This window comes from Halyomorpha halys, unplaced genomic scaffold (assembly GCF_000696795.3).
Source record: "Halyomorpha halys isolate HHAL.00 unplaced genomic scaffold, Hhal_1.1 Scaffold213.1, whole genome shotgun sequence".
NCBI lineage: Eukaryota > Metazoa > Arthropoda > Insecta > Hemiptera > Pentatomidae > Halyomorpha > Halyomorpha halys.
Window position 1 is genome coordinate 1,283,301 of NW_027116617.1, and position 19,245 is coordinate 1,302,545.

General features: G+C 30.3%; 1 protein-coding gene across 2 annotated transcripts; it reads right to left on the reverse strand.

Annotated features, from left to right (window-relative positions):
- Positions 1-308: 308 nt before the first annotated feature.
- On the reverse strand, positions 309-18,973 carry Bub3 (mitotic checkpoint protein Bub3). Of its 2 annotated transcripts, XM_014418920.3 has the most exons (9): positions 18,821-18,973; positions 18,398-18,515; positions 10,205-10,420; positions 9,673-9,742; positions 8,313-8,464; positions 7,784-7,942; positions 7,445-7,590; positions 2,635-2,774; positions 309-1,940 (listed from the first exon to the last, which is right to left on the reverse strand). In XM_014418920.3, exons 2-9 carry the CDS (start codon positions 18,410-18,412, stop codon positions 1,825-1,827), a joined length of 1,014 nt encoding a protein of 337 aa, XP_014274406.1. In that variant the 5' UTR covers positions 18,413-18,515; positions 18,821-18,973; the 3' UTR covers positions 309-1,824. The 2 variants fall into 2 exon arrangements, with proteins under 2 accessions (XP_014274406.1, XP_014274407.1); XM_014418921.3 differs by lacking the exon at positions 18,398-18,515 and having other exon boundaries at positions 18,821-18,946.
- Positions 18,974-19,245: the final 272 nt, after the last annotated feature.

Here is a 19,245-nt window from a genome sequence, read left to right on the forward strand (position 1 = left end):
GCATACAGAAACTGAAAAATTGCTTCAAGTGAAGAATGTTACAAATTAGTTTTTCAAAATTGAGAAAAATTCAACATCACTCCACCAGTCTACACAAAACTTAAGAGTGGTTTAGGATCCTATTAACTACATCAAATGCCTCAAATTGGACCTACGTAAACACAGAAGAACTGAAGATTAAAATTAGATATTCAAGAAGTTTTATATAGAATGAAACTTGAAGGATGGGGATCACTGATAACTGAGATCACCAATCACAAAATTATGTACAATAGTATAATTTTTTAAAAAGAAAGGCAAAATACAAGTTAAAATGTACATATAAAATTTATTAAATTAAAAAATATTGAACATTTTATTTTACACATATTTTAACATAAAAAAAAGTTCACAGTTATTAAAAACATAGTCATGCTCATGACACATGAGGGTTACATTCTTGACCAAACTATAGATAAAGAAACCTGCACAAGCTATAAATATAAAATTAGATAATTATGAATAAGCTTATGTTTGGTATGTTTCAATATTTTTTTTGTATAACAACATCTATTTATACAACTTTATCTATTAACTAATGGTACATATATGAATAATTTTTTCAATTCAATTTAGACATTACTTAATATGTTAGCTAACAAGAAATGAAAAAACATCTTTAAATAAAGAAACTATAAAAAGATGAGCATTGATAGAAAACATAACAAGCAACCACAATTCATTTGAAAACAAGAAGATTTATTGGCTTAGATAAGGCAGATGAAAATATAGTTCAACTACCTCTATAAATCCCATTTGTTCTTTGTTCAAAATAATTTTTTCCTTTAAGCTTAAATCATTCCTATTCAACTACAATTTATTTTTAAAAAATATTTTAATTTTCGAAATAGAGGAGTAAAAGATAAACAGTTCGTGACTATCAGCTATAATATATTATTTCTGTATTATTCTCTATATAAATTCAATTCCATTTAAATATATATATTTAACGGTAGACAGCTAATTTGTCAGAAAACTTAATGTTATTTCACAAATAATGTATCATGTGTTACAAAATGAGTGAATTTATAAAAACATAATTATCAAGAAGCAGAATGATATAATACTCTCATTCAGTAGAAAAAAAAAGAAAAGAAATAGAACTAGGGGGAAAAAATATTAAGGGAGTACCAAAAGAAGTCAAATTACAAAATCACATTTTGTAAAAGAAAAACAAATTAAGATTGAGTAGGCTTTACATTGATTTGGCACGGTTAAGAAAGGAAATATTACCCTCATAAAATCTGAAATATCAATGGATATCTAGGCAAAGTGTATGAAGATGATAGTGGAAAAAATATTAACTTCAAATAAATGAACAGCAGTTAAAAGAGTGAACTACAAAAATTGAATTTGTATACTAAAAAAAAAAACGCAAGATAGTAAAGATGATGGGACAAAAATAGTATTAATTGTAAAATGAATAATGAATGAAAGAATGCGGGTACATAAATACGGATCCAATTTTAAAAGAGAGGTCATCAAACCTACACATAATACACCATTTATAATGACAACGAAAAAGTTCGATAAAGATGAATTTAAAGAAATAACACCTATCATAAACGTTTCACAGAAAGGAGTATATCACACCAGAAAATGGGTAAATATGGATCCAATTTTAAAAGAGAGGTCATCTAACCTTCTCAGTATACACTACTTATAATGACAATAAACTATTTCAATTAAGATGAATTTAAAGAAATAACACTTATCATACACTTTTCACAGAAAGGAGTATACAAATATTTTGTATGTACAAATAAACAATAAATTAAAAATATATTATTTGGGTTTAGTCTCTTGGTCTGTTACATATCTTATATAAACTGCACTTTCAATAGGGGTTTCTGGAGGAACTTCTTCATAAACAGATGAACAGCTGATTGCTAGAACTGATCCTACAAGAAAAAGTTTATTAGAACAAATAATGTTTTAAAAGAATAACATAAATAGATGATCTAATAAACCATCCAATAAATGTATCCATGGCTATTTTAGATAGTACAGAGGATTCTCCCTATAACGTTGGTCAAAAGGAAATTAAACCACCCATAATATGGTGGCGAAAGAAAAATATGAACCATTGGTGATTTAAAAGATACTTTATTACAAAATAAATTATCCATCAATAGTAATAAGTCATAAAAAAACATATATTTTGTTTATCAACATATACTTAACTAATTTATGTCAATGTATCTCAAAAATATTAGTTTTTATAAGTTTCTTTAAACCTTTTTTCTATGCCTTCATAACTTTTGGTTTAATGAAAACAATTTTACTGTAGTTTATTATAACACTAATGATTTTGATAATTGTAATCTGCTATATTTATCCACCATATTTTTGTAGAGAATAGGCATCTTTAGTACGAGTGCTCTCTACATCCCATTTCCCAACTCTAGCTAGAGAAGCTCATATCAATCTAGAAACCTACTTTATACAGTTAAACAGAAGATCCCTTGAGAACTTACACCACTAATTCATCAATTTTGATCAACAAAATTCACATAAATATTCAAATTTTTTTTGCTAAGTTCACCGAAAGGAACATCGTTATCTTTATAATATATACAGATTATGATTACATACCATCATGACTAAACGCCAAAGACGACACTGAAGTTGGATATCTGTGGAATTGGCAAAGTCTCTTTTTATTAAAGCCATCCCAAATGTTCACATATCCGTCGCTTCCTCCAGTAGCAAAAGTATTATATCCCTGATGAAAACTATAACAAATACAATAATCATGCTGTAGTTTAAGAAAAACATGATTAAACCATTAATTTTTTTTCTAAATAATATTTACAAATTTTCTCATAACTAAAATCCAATACTATAGATACATTGCTATGCCTTTTAAGGAATAAATTAATTTTTAAAAACGAAATAACTTTTCTACAGGGTCATTACATAAGAAAAAGAAATATTTGTAATTATTTGCTATACTAAAAGAAAAATAAATGTCAAGTCTCAAATGAAAGAAGTCAAGTTTTGGAAATTTAAAAAGGGAGATTCAGTAAGACTAACATTTCTAACGAAATGCCTACGTTTTTAAGGGGTTTCAGCAGTCACTAAACCTTTTTTTTTTTTCTTTTTTATTTATCATATTTTTAAAATTCACAATGGTGAATCAAACAGAGACCGATAATTTCATAACCAACCTACCAGATCTGCATGAAAATTATTGCTCAGAAATTTCTATGAATTTGAATCTGAGGTTGGATTTTCAAAATGTAAAATAATGCATCGATTAGGTTACCCTCAAAACCCAGTGAAGTGAGTTTCATGCAAATGAGATAATTTTAAAAAATAAGCCAAGATTTGGATACAGTGATCTAAACAAAATTTAAAACAGTGGATTTAAGATGGATCTTAATTTTAACAAATGATCAAATTGGTTTCTTAAAGGGGCAGTAATTTAGGTAATCATTTTAGATGAGTTAATTATTTCAATGAAGAGTGAGCAAGTTATTGAATAAATGCTCAATAATTTCCCATTTATAACTAAGTACGAGAGCCATAGTGCAATGAGATAAGCTTGAAAGGTTGTAGGGTTTAGCTACGAAGGTATCCCTAAAAAGTTAATAAACACTGAGCTGATGGGCAAACGTCCTAAACATAGGTGGAAAGATTGCCAAGACTGATTGCGTGGATTCGGGTTTGGACGGGTGTCATTCCCAAGATGTGTGTTGACAGCTATAGGTGGTATTGGCATTGAACATTCAGGTTCACTAAGCCTTTTATTATTATTAAATATTAATAACTACTTAATCCCTACTCAAAAGTATTGATATTTTCACAATAGAACATCTTTTCTGGACATGGTGGCACAGCTGCCCAAAACTAGGTAAAGGCAAAAACCAGATAAAAGCTTCAGCTACCAAGGAGACCCTAGACCAACACTCAGTTGTTAGGCAGCTTAGTAGTACCAGGTAACATACAAGCCAGGGAATCAGATACGAATGATGAGAGGCAATAAAAGATTAATGCGCTCTCAACTATTAAGAAAGTTGAGAGGAACTGAGAGTCCACTGAAAGAAGAACTGAGGACATTTGTAGGGTAGCGGTCAGAGAGAGCAGGCAGAAGAAAACAAGGAGAGAGAGTAAAAGAGTAAACAGAGGAAGTAAAGAACCAGCTGAACTAAAGAAGTTGGCCAAGGGACGAGACCTTTACAAAAAAAAAAAAATGTTTACTACATACAACTTCATCTAGTATACCATAACATTCCTATAGATAACAAACTTACTCAAGCCAGAATGGGAGGATTGAGGTTTTATTCTGTGGGACCAACAAGAAATAAAAAATATATACAGCAACTCACGCTCTAAACTAAGGTAATGGTGATTACCAGAGCCCCAGTCAGAAGACCAATTAGTAGACGCGTGACAGTTATTTCATTCCTTCAATACTTTTTTATGAACATTGTGATGCAATTTTTTTATTCATCACTGGAAATATTTATTGGGTTGAGGCACATATTAGTAACATTGCTCTAAAGTTTTCTATCCTTAGCAAAGTTAATAAGATAACCCTATCTTATATCATCTGACAACAGATGACAAATGAACAGATCATCCTGCTTTACCTTTCTCCCACAAACAACGGGTTTAGACTATTGTTTGTATAATCTATGAGTAACATCGCTTAAAATTCATCTCATGTAATTTATAAACCCAGTTGGTATGCTGTTCTATTTCAAGATATTGTAGACTGGGGCTTATATTACTAAAAGCTTAAAAGTTTTTGGAGAGCTTTGTAGTACAAAATCCAACAAGAATAGATAATATCTTATTATCTTAAGTGTCAGTGTTTTGATCATAAATGGTTTATCTAAATGGAGTTTCAATTTTCTTCAAGGAAAAAAAAAATAGCATGATACTAATTGAATTATAGTTAATTTATAAAAGAAAAACGGGTTAATATTAATTAGACTTATTAACTTTTTAAAATTACACTATCAAACGATTTTGGGGTCTAAGTACTTGGGTTAATATTTGAGTTATTATAATTATATATTAATATCTCTCTAAAAATATTTTTAGTTTCCTCTCACAACATGAGACTGAAGAAACCAACAGCCGGACTGTGGTATGAGACTTTAAAAGCAAAAAAGAAGGTGGTCTCAATAATAAGGGGCACTCAAGCCAAGAAGCATTTCCTCAAGATCTTTAGCATCAGCTGGAATATAGAAAAAGTACCAGAGACCTGGAAGGAATGACTAATTATCCCAGTTCTGAAGGAAGGAAAGCTTAAGACCGACCCAAACAGGAAGTTACTGGGGAAGCTGTTGGAAAGATTAGTGAACAATCGGTTTATCTGGGTTCTCAAAAGGAATGATCTCATAGTTCCCAAATCAGCAGGCTTTTGCAGATCTACTGAAGAACAAGTCGCCTATATCGCTTAATAACTAAAGGATGGTTTTCAAAAACAGGAGCACATGGTTGCAGTTTGGGTTGACCTTGAAATGGCTTTTAATAAGGTATAGAAAGAGGGCTTACTATACTACTAAAAGCAACCAACATAGGAATAAATAGGAAAACCCTACTATGGCCCAATGACTATCTTAAGGAACGAAAAGCGTGAGTCAGCTTGAGAAATGCAAAGAGTTAGGCAAGGAAGTTTGAAATTCCATGCCTTATGGACTGGCATAACTTAACGAAAACCATTGAAAATTTCATGCCCTATGGAGTGGCATAACCTAACGAAAACCAACTACTCATTCTTTAGTCATTCCATAAATATACCGGATGTTCTTAACTTCAAATTTAATCAGACAAATCTGGCTAAAGATGGATGCCCCACTTAACTTGGCAACAAGCTCGACAACAAGCCTGGAAACCTCACATTGAGCACTCTATTCGTAAGGAAATGACAAGAGCTGCCTTGATGAAGAAATTTGCTTGGTTTACCTAGGGTTCAGACCTGAGGACACTGAGGTCTTTGTACACTGACTTTATCAGGCCTGCTTTGGAGTACGGAATCATCAGCTGGGTGACTGCTGCTGCCTCGAACCTCCGAAAAGTCTAAACCGTTCAAAATGACTAAAGACAGGAGCAATGAAGTCTATATCAATTGGAAAAATGGAGGACCTTACAAAGCCTCCTTTGATAGAGGACAGGAGAGATATGAAACTCCTACATCTAGATGCAAAAGCCAAGTCTTTCCTGAACAATCCCTTCCAAAAAAGGGTGGAAGAAAGAAATATTAGCCGAATAAAGTGGTAAAGCATTCTGTGCATCTCTTCAAAGTTGGTTTCTGAAATCTATGAAATATAGGTGCCCACAGAATGATCAAAAGTCGTAGAAGACAGCTCTTCCAGGCTTGTATTTCTAAAACCTCAAATTGTTCTGAGCATCCCTATCAAAAGCAAGGAGAACACTCCTGAGGAGTTTATGAGATGTCTTTCCCTGCAGCACATAACAATAAATAACCATAAGACAAGTAAACTCGAATATATACTGATGGGTTGATATATACGCATTAATTTACAGATTTCTACAGGGAACATAATTAAAAAGGCTGTTCCAACTGGCTTTGCTTCATCGAATTATCTAGCTGAGCAAGAAGCTATCAGTGAAGTGTTGAAACTGCTTGGGAGACTAAAGAGCCCCAAAAAACATGCAAAATGAAGCATCGGTGCTGCAGACCCTAAAGTCAAAGTGGGGAAAGGAAAGACCTGAGAAAACTTGCCAAAGAATTTGAAAGCCTGATGATCATGCACAGGATAGTTGTCCTGTAATGGATCCCTGGACCCTCTGGCCTTGCTGGAAATGAGTGGGCAGACCAGATAGCTAAGGAGGGTTCAAACATGACCTAAGCCTCGATGAAATAAAGATGCTTACTAAACCCACCATTAGGCAATGATGGATTCGGAGCCACCCACATCACGAACCCGGAGATGCCATCCACCAACTTACTCAATAAGAACAGATCCTTATTTTTCACTGATGAATGGGGCACAACCATTTCAGAGCCCTCTTATTCCGAAAGTTCCATATTGGCTTCAGTCCCCTCTATAGAAAAGGTAATAAAAATGCCTAACACATACTCCAAACATGCAAGCTGTTTTCGAGAAAAGGAGAATGTGGCCTTCTCCAACTGAGATGCAGAGAAAGCTCTATGGAAGCCTGGAGGACCTCCCATGTAGTTCATCATTTTAATCCCTGATCTGGTCATCTAAGGGAAGAATGGAGAAGAAGAATTACTTAACTTTGTGCACACTAGCTACTGAATTACCAGTGAATGGCATAATTACACTGAAGAACAATCCGCTTATCTGTTGGTTTTAGAAACATTTTGTCAACTGTAGATCAAATAAACATGTCTATACAAATACTACATCACAGAGATAAATTCTTAATGGTTTCCACCAACTACATAATCACACAAAAGCACCTTATTGTGTTAACAGGATAAATTCTTTCAATGCCATCTTCTTTGATCCTGTGGCATTTGAAGGCATACTTCTTTTTTTGAATTTCTGGTCTCGAATCTAAATACTCGACAGCAACTCTTCCTTCAATACTGCTTAAGGCAAATCCCTAGAACAGATAAATCAATAAATAAGCAAGAGAAAATAATCACCTATCTATAGCTTTCAGCTAAAAAATGCTGGAATGAACGTAGTACACCGATGGAATTCATTCTGGGCTTGGTAAAGCTGAAGTCAACTTAGAAAACATTTTTATTCATAGTGGATCATCAAAGTCAATTTAAAATATTTTGGTTCATTACCTGTCTGTTGGGAAAACATTTTATACATCTTGTTTGATATTTTAGACTGGATTCACGTCTTTGAAGAACATAACCACAATTTCGCAAATCCCAAACAAAAACTTTTCTTTCTTTAGTTCCAACAACAAATTTTTCTCCACATATGCCCATAGTATAAACCTAAAAAAAAAAAAGAAAATTCTCAATAAAAACCAACATCATACACATTCATCGAATAATTGATTTATGATTTCATGGTAACCATAATGACTTCATACACTCCTTTCACATACACAAAACAGATAATTCAGATTATCGAAAAGGGAACAAACCAATTTAAAAATAGTAACCAAATAAATAACACGATGGCATAGTAAATTCAAAAGCAGGTAATAGCCTCTATTACCAGAAAAAAAACTTCAATGAAACAAGAAACAAATGAATCATAAATAAAACTGGAGGTTGCATTATAATCAAATACATTTATGTTTGTTGGTTATATATACATATAAAGTGTCTCTTAAAACAGAAATAATAGATTTATTTATACCTTATCTGGTTGCATAAACGTTCCAACACAACGGTTAGTGCGTGGGTCCCACATTTTCACTAACGTGTCCCAACTTCCAGTTAAAATACAATTGAGATCTGGGCAATTTTCTACTACTTTAATGGGTCGTTCATGAGAACCAATGATAGATTCTAAAAAATAGCAAATAAAAATTAAATTCAGCAAAAAAAACAACAATATTTTTATAATAAAAATAAGAAGTATCTATATTTGTAAATCAACTCTAAAAGAAAAATAATTGTTTACAAATTGAATTGTTCGAAAGAAATTTTTTTTTTTTTAAAATTGATCAAAACATTAACAGTTCTTAAAGATTGGACACCCTATTATTAAACAAACTATTCAGTAATTTTCAAATGATGGTTTCTGCTTTAGTAAGTTTATAAACCAGAGCTTTTTTTCATCAAATCTGAGAAAACTCAGTCTACTTCTATATTCCATACATTACAGGGACTTGACAGATAATTAATTAGCTTCCAGGATTATATTTCATCAATCATACAACACTTCTTTCCATGATAATGGATACCATTAGTGACAAATAGTAATGTTTTTAGAATATGTATTTATTTAGCCTTTAAATTTGGAATTGCAAGGAAATTTTTATGTCGTTCGGTTCACCTGTTAAGGCTGTAGTCTTATCGATGGTCAACAAGAACAATGAGAATTTGGCTGGAAAACAGGGGTAGGTATTTTTGAAGTGCTATACCTCAACTCCCTTAAATATGATTACACTTAAAATTTAGATATTTCTCTTCTCGTATATCACAATATATCTGCGTTAAATTTCAAGCCTCAATACCCTAAGGTTCCTGGATCTCTTGTTATGTCAGCAAAATAAGTCACATGACAGTTATTGTTTTTAGTTCATTTTCATGAGAATTTTTTAGCTTGGTGGAATAAAGCACTAACACGTTTTTAAATTAAGCAATGTCAAATCCATTGGAGCTGATGGAGAGAATTTGAGCTAAGTTACCTTAATATATACCTATGATAAACCTTTTTTGAGTGTTTACTATTTCATTTTAGCCGTTATGGTGAAATACAGTTTTTTTATCTCTCGAAAACTGTTGCTAAGTGGACCTAGCTGTGTTTGTGACTAACCCACTGAAATATATAAATTTAAAAAAAAGAAATTATTTTTTTGTAAACTAGTGAAAGTCAGATGGTGAAACAAATTATTAAAGCAAAAAGGTAACATTATAGGTCTGTCTTATTAGCCTAAAGTACTAATATAGTAAAGGGATTAATATAATCAATTACAGCAAGATTTTAAGGACTGCTAAACATAATAGACCAATGAAAATTATTAATAATTCGTAAATGTGACGAAACATACCTGTTTGAGTGTTGAGTTCAAATGTTTTCAAAACATTATCCAAACCTCCACTGTACACATGTATCGCATCCTGGATAATACAAAGATTGGATAAGCTTTGTAATTTAGAAAAATTGTAATACTCATCAATAGTTAGTGAATGGTAAAACCAAGGAATGATTTAATAATGATTATTCATTTAAAGTATATTAAATATATATGGTAAAAATATTTTTTTTATACATAGAAGTAATAGGAGCATTGAAAGATTAAATTTGTAATCACTTATTAGAATAATTACAATTACTTGATTTGCCATTTTCAATAAATTTAAGCTAAAGTAGTTTTCCTGATTACAGTAATGTGGCAATCTATAAATGACTTTGGAAGATAGTACATGTTTACTAAACAGGGTAGTACTCTGAAGATAAATACAAAAATCTAGAAATAGTCTGTTGACAATATTTTAAGACTAATCTACCTCAATTTTTGCATGCGAATCAAGTTTAAATTCACTATAAATATAAACAGAATTTGTAGTTAATTATATTACCTGAAAACAAACATCTAACACAGGTCTTGAATGATAATATTTGGCACGTAAGGAATTACTTTGAATGTGCATTAGAGACACAGTCCTGTCCCATGATGAAACTAAAAGAAATTGGGATGAATTTGGAGCAAATGTCACACAAGAGATAGGATCAGGAGTAGAGTAATTCAAGTGGAATTCGCCCCTTGTTTCCGTGCGCATTTTTTTTTTGGTTCTCTAAAGAAAAAGAAAATCAACATAAGCAAAAACACTAAAATAATGTTACAATAGTGAGACGTTAAGACTCAATCTCACATATGATTTGCAATGATAATCAAACATCCCTTTTACACTAGATGTTATGATTATTCCAAATAAAAAATATGAGGTGACTAAATAATTTGGACTTCACTCTAATTTGAATTATTGTACTTTATTTCTGTTAATAACTATTATTTTTTTATGAATGGAATATGGTCCGGGTGCGGTCAAAAATAAGTTTTTGACCACACCCGGACCATATTCCATTCATCTATACACACAGTCAATCAATAATCTTCCAGTATTCTTTTTTTTTAAAAATAAATAAAAGTTAAATCATAATTAATTTGTTATCACACTTGTTTTCTTTTTAAATTATATTGCAAATGTGAATATTCTAGTAATCTTTTATATTTAGCTCATTGTGGATAATTATGTGGATACCCCCAACACCGAAGACAATTTAGGAAGCAATTTCATTGATGATGTCATTAAAGTTGTCTCCTTCAATAAGGTGATGAACAGCTTCAATATAGTTTCATATTAAATTCCTCAGGTGGCAACAGTTGAGTTCATTTTCTACTCTTTCTCATCATTCAGGGAATGTTTCAGCTTTGTGCCAATGAAACACTTTTGTCTGTGAAAGAGTATTCTCACCGAAATGTGCAACATAATCTCTGCAAAATTTCAGGGAGGCGGATGCCTTCCCTTATCAAAAACTTAGATATTATTTATGCATTGTGCAACTAATGTAGGCACTTCCTTCTCGCTTATCTTCCACCAATCTCCAATTTGATGCACTCATATATTTACAATCAGAACCAACCATTCATTGTAATGCCACTGAAATAAAGAAAGTGTTTGCAATTTATTTCTGTTTATTGAATCTTTTAGATATGGAATATAATTTGTTTTCCATCTGGTGCATACACCAAGCAGGTTATTTAACCCATGAAGAGGTCGCATTCAATTGAGGGGGTTTAAGTCAGAATAGAGCATGTCAATTAATCTTCACGAGTGGGGAGGGGATCGCAAATAATGATTTTTATAGGATATAATTCTTATATTACTTTTAGTGTTATTTACTCTATAACAAAAAAAGTTATAAGATTATTAATTATATTTTGTAAATAAAAGTAATACAATGGACTCTCGCTGATCCGAATCATTCCATAATCTCAACCACTCCCTTAAAAATAAAATAAAATTGAAGATTTGATTTTATGAATGTATTGTATATACACATAAACTCAATAAAAATTTATTATCAACTCCTTACATGTAAAGGCTTAAATACCTTTTATATAAAATAATATCCAAGCTAAGTATTAAAATTTGGAAGTATATTTATTTTCTAAATTTCTTCATTGGTGGATATAATAAAAAAAACTTTTCATTAAATTATTCTTGAGCATGAAATTGTATAGTCAATACAATGGTAATTAACACTATAGAAAAACAATTAACTATGAGTTTTAAGAAAATACATATGTATATACAAACAAAAAATCTGTTTTTCAAGAAAAATTTTATTAGCTTTTCAAGACTCTCCACCACCTTGGATGTTTCTTAGTAACCGTCATTACTAACTTTTCTCCCTATAACCCTATAAACATTTCTTTGAAGAGCTAACATCCTATGTATGTTTAATTTCTGTTAAAACAATTATTTTTAATTTGAAATGTGTGCTTTGAAAAAGAAACATTTCATATCACCTGTAGAGAAGAAAGTAATGATAATAAATCGCCTTGAGAGAAAAACCTAGAACAAAATTAGCAGTGGAATTCAATGAGGGTAAGCCCACTATCTCTGATACATAAATAAAAAAAATTGAATTTTGTTACTTCCATGGAACAAGGTCCAAGTGCAAGACTAACTGCAAAATTTAGTGATTAGCTGTTGATTGACGAAGCAGTTCTGATCCTGATCAAAACAAACTAATAAACTGACAGAAAAATAAGTACTATATTTTCCACCAAATTGTACACCTTTACTTCAACTGATGGAGCAAAATGTAATTCAGCCATTCAAATTAAATAATTGAAGACATCTGCCTTATATCATCATCCAAAATGTTCTAACAGCATTGATGAGCTTAAGTTTAAAAAATGTTGTCTTTTCTTTGGCAGCTGCTTGGCAATGAGTATCTACAAAATTGATACAAAAGTCTAGGGACCAAGTTTGGCCAAAAGAAACTTCTACTCTAGAAACTGATAGCTCAGGAGATTTAAGGCCAATAGAAAATTCAGAGGTTATAAAACTTTAAAAATGCTTCAATACCAATGTTGATGAAATAATTAGTGATAAATTTAAACACTGGATCAATGGAGAAAATGAAAATGAATGGGAACTTCAAACAAAAAAAAGAAATAATTTCCAGTGTCTTGGAAAGTCATGAAGAGCAGGATAAAGTTCAATAAAATGTGACAGAACAAATACAAATAATTAAACATGAAGAAGTTGTATAATATTTAAAAAATTCATCCAATGGGCAAAAGAAAATGATGTGCTAAGTTAGGTACATAATTTTTAAATTACATATTTTTGAAAAATTAGAATGGAGAAAACAGATATAATTTTTTTTTTTTAATTTTAAGATTTTATTGTAGAAGCAGATGCAGTCAGAGGCCTTGAAATACAGGATTTCTTTGAAACTTGAAACCATCCTTTTCAGATTATTTCACAAGAAAATAATTTAAAAATAAATTTCTAAAAAAAGGATTAATTATTGTAAAAATAGTTTAAAGTAAATTCATACATTCATATCCAAATTTTTTGCTAATCCAAAGTCCCTTAGTTTTAATTAATTCGGATTAGCAAGAGTCCACTGTATGTCAATTATGATCAAAAATTAAGTAACATAACTGAACTAATACATAGTCAATGATCACCAATAAAACAAAAATACAAATGGCCTACTAGGTATGTTCAGTAATAATGAAATAAATTATATTTTTATCAAATAAACGAGTTAAAATCTTATCAATCCAATGACTAAGTTAAAGTTACTCTTTAACCTATTATTGTTAATAAAAAAAACAGCTTTCTTAAAACTTGGTGGAGAGATGGTGGTGTATTGATAAAGAAATTATACTCAAATATTTTAAGAAAAAAAATAAAATAAAATCTATAAACAAAAATAAAATAACAAAGTATTAAAGAAGAAAATACAATAAAAAAAGAGAAAGGTATTAACAAAAAGTAAAGGATGAGAAAGCTCTTTTAAAATTAAATTAAAATAACTTCTATTATGGGGCATATGGTCCCCTAAAGGTAGACTTTCACTGATACTGTTAACAGTAGCGGCAGGAACTTACTGCTTAAACTTCCAATCATTACTGCACACAATTTTCTTTCAAACTTCCAACTGGCACGGCCAATCCCTTAATATTACCTCCCTGGGAGTTTCTGTATAACACTTCTAACATAGTGGAAACTAATTAAAAATATACTAAAAATTAATGAAATTATCTATTTATCAATTAAATATTGCAGTGTCTCTAGCTAGAGTAATAAGCTATGCATTTCAGTTATTAAGCTGCTACTCTTTTCTAATAATATCACTCTATATATCCCTAACACAAGATGGAATAATACTTAAAATGAATGGAATTAACTATTTCTCAATAATATTGTTTTTATATTTAAGAACTTGTAAAATACATGCATTTTGATTATTGAAATGCAATTTCTTTAGCAAAGTATTATTATTCATATTATGAAATTATAGTTATGAAACAATATTATCTTTTACAATAAATTTTATGATGGATGTAAGTATGGGACTTAATAAGTATATCTTGCAAATCCGAAATATAAAAATAAGTAAAATGAATAGTTCTTTAATAAATATAAGTTATAACTATAATTCAATAATATGAATAATACTGTCACAAAAGAATGTACATTTCAATAATCAAATGCATGTATTTTAAGAGCTCTTAAATATAAAAACAATATTATTGAGAAATAGTAAATTCCATTCAATTTAAGTATTATTCCATTTTGTGTCAGGAATATATAGAGTGGTTTTATCAAAAAAGAGTTGACAGCTTAGTGACTAAAATGCACATAACAATTAATTCTTGAATCTTAGTTTCCAACATTCGAAATACAATATATTTTGAATTATTTGAACATGTCTCTTTTCATTTGCATTCACAGGTTGTTCAGGAGTGAATACAAAATCGATAATTTATCACTTTCGAAAGCTCAGTGTAAGATTGATTTAATATTTCTGTTTTTATATATATATATAATTGTGAAGGAGTTGTAAAGGCAGACCAATTTTGAGGATAGTTACATGCTTTAAAAAGAACACGAAGTATACTTCTAATCAGAGAAATATTAGTTCAGACTGCCCTCCCGTTAAGTCAGTGTCCTATACCTTTGAGGTACAGATGTATAAATCTTTTTTGTTCCCAAATCCAGAAAATAAGATAAAATCATAGGAAACAAGATGGTTGATAAATGAATGACCCTAAAATTCTACGTTTTTGTCTTTATTTTATTTTTGATTAAAAAACCCTCAAAAAACTATAAAACCTACAGTAAAATTCATCAAACAATTTTAACTATAATTAATTTTTATTCCGTTCTTCAAAAACAATTATTTCTTCTGAAGAGCAATTCAAAAGTTCTATTACATGAGTTAACATATAATCTTTGCTTCATTTATTAGTAATTATCATGAAGTTGCTGATATGGTGCACATAAGTAAATCCAGGTATTCTTTTTTTACTCATTTTTGCTTGGCTAAGCACTGTAGCTGCAAACGCTGTCCACTTCTATTTATGGTCTCCCAACATGTTTTTTCTTTCTATCCTGGAAAATGATGTTAGGAGATAAGTTACTTTATGATGATGAAGGATTAGTAGTCTAGAGATTCATGGTTTAATTGAGTCAGCCCTCATTCATCCAATGTACTTCCCATTTTCTGCAATAGTACAGAAAGAGGACCATTTTCATTCAGTATCATCAAAAAACATTAGTCTGTCAAACAATTAAATAGATAATTGTGGTACAGCAGATTCTGTTGGAAACTTTCCTTTTTGAACAATTTATTAATAAGAACCTCAGACATCATTTCATCTCTTCTTATGCAGCATATCTGAAACAGAACTAAATATTTTTAAGTAGTACACTTACAATAATTTTAATTATTTGTACATCATTCGTGACAGCCATACATTTTGGGGCATGGGTCCCAGAGTGTCTGGTTTGGAACCTAGTAGGTTCGATACCCACCTGGGATAGTTGATATTTATTTTTCAACAGTCATTATCAATAGTTTTACATGGCAGTGAATGCTGTCATGACTGTAACTATCAAATGGTTACACCATGCTAGTGGCTAACATGTTTGCCACAATAACAGAAACTGAACTATCAACTGTCAAACTGTCAAGGTGTATACATGTGATAGTTAACAAGACAGTTGCTTCACTGACATTAGTTGTACCATCATGATTTTAACAATCATATAGTTAGTTATGTTTCTCCAAAAGCAGGTAAAATGGCAATATTTGTGGGGTAAAATGGGTATTTTTTAAGTCAGGAAAATTGGCAGCACTGCTTATTAGTTAAGTATCAGTAAAAGAGCAATTGGGATCTCCAGTTATATATATACACTACCTTTTCTAAATAAATAATTATTTGAATCTCATATTTGTGTAAAAAAAATAATTCCATCAAAATTGTTATTTTTACAATACTGAAATTTCTTTTATGGCAAATTAACCAGAAACAGCTACAAGATAGCAAGAATTGGGCATATAAAAAGCTAGCAACTGATAAGGGTTAGTAAAATTTATGTAGTAAAGAAAGTTGTCATTTTTTAAAACTATTCTCATGATGTTATTACATTTTAGTTTTAAATCAATTCAGCTTAATTTTAGTATAATGTTTACTAAGGTTACATTTTTGCAAGCAACTTTTCAGATAATAAGATAATAAACTTTATATTCATTCTATTTTATATATCATTTTATGGAATTAATCCTATATTTTTAGAAATAGTTTTTTCCATTCACAAAGGATTAATTAACTTAGTAGAAAAAAAAAGAAAGTTGAAAAGAAAATATCCTGATTTAAAACTATTATTGATGGTAGATGATTGACCCTACTGCATATAAAATATGGGTTCAATAAACAAGACTTAGTCATTGTAATTGGTTCAGAGTAAATGCTAACATTTCAACCAAAGGATGTAGGCCACCTCCAGAACTAATATCAAATCCATGATGAATGCAAAAAAAATGTAAAAATTGAATAAATTCGAGGAGTACTATTTAACGTACAATAGGCAATACATGTATAAGTAATAAAAAATCTAAATAAGTGAAAATTAGTAGTATGTTATACTTAGTGGATATGAGAATAGTAAATAGGGGATTCCAATAAAAGTCTACCTCTTGCTCTATCAGTATCAAACAATGGGTACTAATTGTGAATAATGGTTAACTAATGCAAATCAGGTGTAGAGTAGAAATTTAAATCAGAGAGACAAATGATAATTGTAAAATGAAATTTATTTATGTAAATCAAATAAATAACAAGACAAACTAAGGATAAAATCAATGATATAGGTGTAAGAAAGGTGATAAAAGCATATCTAATGACAGATGGTAAATAGAACATATTCTATAGGTCTTAATTATTTATCATTTGTAATTAGTTTTATACACTCCACTTTAGCAACATATAGTGTTAATAATAAATAAGCTTACCATCTTTATTGTATTTTCCTCCAATTTTCTTCCATGTATTATTTTTAATAACATTTCTTTAGTCCTCATCCACCAGTCATAAAGAACTATAAAATTATGAATAATACCCACTACCCATTTGTCATCGCTGTCACCAACACCTTTCTTCGACATGACCAATAAAATTGATCTAAGATTGACAAATATAATAATAGCACCTTGAAACTTCAAACGCAATGGTGGCTGAGAACAGCCAAACTAATGGACAATGGACTCTTTCAGAAGCGGTTGAGGGCCTACAGTCTGGAGATAACTTACCACCAAGACTGCCAAGCAGTGCTAACGGAATAGGATTAAATACCATTAAAGCAGTAAATAACTGCCAGCAGAAACTGCATACCTCTACAGTGGGCAGTGCAAGTGAAAGTCTACCTTAAGAATAACAAATTAAACAAACTACACTATTACGTACAATTGTTGGGATACATTAACAAAAATATTATTGTCACTTATTAATTATAAACAAATTTTACTACCAATAGGTAGTATAAACATTCCTCGGTACAGGATGATGGTAGATTGGCAATTATAAGTGGTGTCTAAAAAACAATATAAATGAGGAAAATACTAATCACAACTTTTTGATCAATCAAATCTCTAATTCATTGAGATGCCTTTGCATCCAAGGCTCAAATAAAATTTTGTATACAATCATCAAAATAATTAAAGATTGCAATAGAACAATCTTAATATAAAGATAGGCTATTAAAGATTGCAATAATGCAGTGATTCTCAACCAACTCCTACAACTCTTTAGTATGCCACCACTGCTAGGCAGAGGCCCCTTTAAAAATGAAAATTGTTTTTAATTTCTAGTTTTTTTAATAATTAACACTATATTTAGCTTAAATATTTGGACAGAGGAAGGTGGAAAAATTCATGCCTTGTTAAGGTTTCCCAATAAAAATCTTTTACTTTATCTTAAAGTTTGCTACCAAATTTTTAAATTATTAAAAGAGGCTGAGAAGAAAAATTGTGAATCACTGCAATATTATAAAAAATATGTAGGGGTGACATTAGTCCAGAATGAAAACAATGTCACACTATTTACAAAACATTAACATCTTTTGTAGTTTATAACATCTGTAGTACTAAACTAAACAATAATCATGAAAACAAAATGATGAAATCTTTAAAATGCTAGAAAGTAAAATTCTATATATTTTTATGATTACATAATATTCTACCTGTTTAGTTTTCATATTCTTGGAATTAAATAACAAATCAGCTCAAAACAGTGAAGGCTTTAACTAATTAGGAAATTTTAGAACTGGGTATGGCTTAATTCCAGTAATAACCGCAGCACTAGAAAATCATAACAGCATTATAGAAAATAACAATATAATAACATATAGAACATTGGTTTACTGATGTAAAAGTAACTAAACAATGACATTAAAACAGCAAATATTCAAGTTAACAAATCAAATAACAAAGTTTAACACTGTGTATGTAAGTGGTGTGCAGTAATAAGTAAATGAATGAAGTTTTAATGAACAGAAATACTAAAAACATTCTACAGTTAAGAACTCCCCCAAGTAATTTAAAATTAAAAAAAAAATGTTAATGAATCGAAAAACTGAACACATTCACCTACAAGAAGTACTTACTGTAAACGGAGACTAAATGAATAACTCAACAAAAAGATATTATTGAAAGCTCAATGATAACAGCAGAACTTTACATTCGTAATAACCGACTCAATAACAAGCCTTTCCCTCCAAACAAAATTCCAAAGACCTAATTTATTGTTAAGTGAAATCCGTAAAACTGAAAGAGGTCACAAAACGTTGTTTGAAACTAAACCTCTCATTGCAATAAGAAGATGGGCGTTTTTATTCTTTCATGTCTTTTTCTGGTTATATAAGAATTAAGACATGGTTATGTCTTTTTCATGTCTTATTTCATATTTGTAAGTAAGAAGTAATTAATAGTTATGTTTGACTGACAATATTATGGGATTAGTTAATGCGTTACAACAAACAAAAACTAAATTTTTTTTTTAGGAAACTCACTGACGTTTCAGCCAAACCTT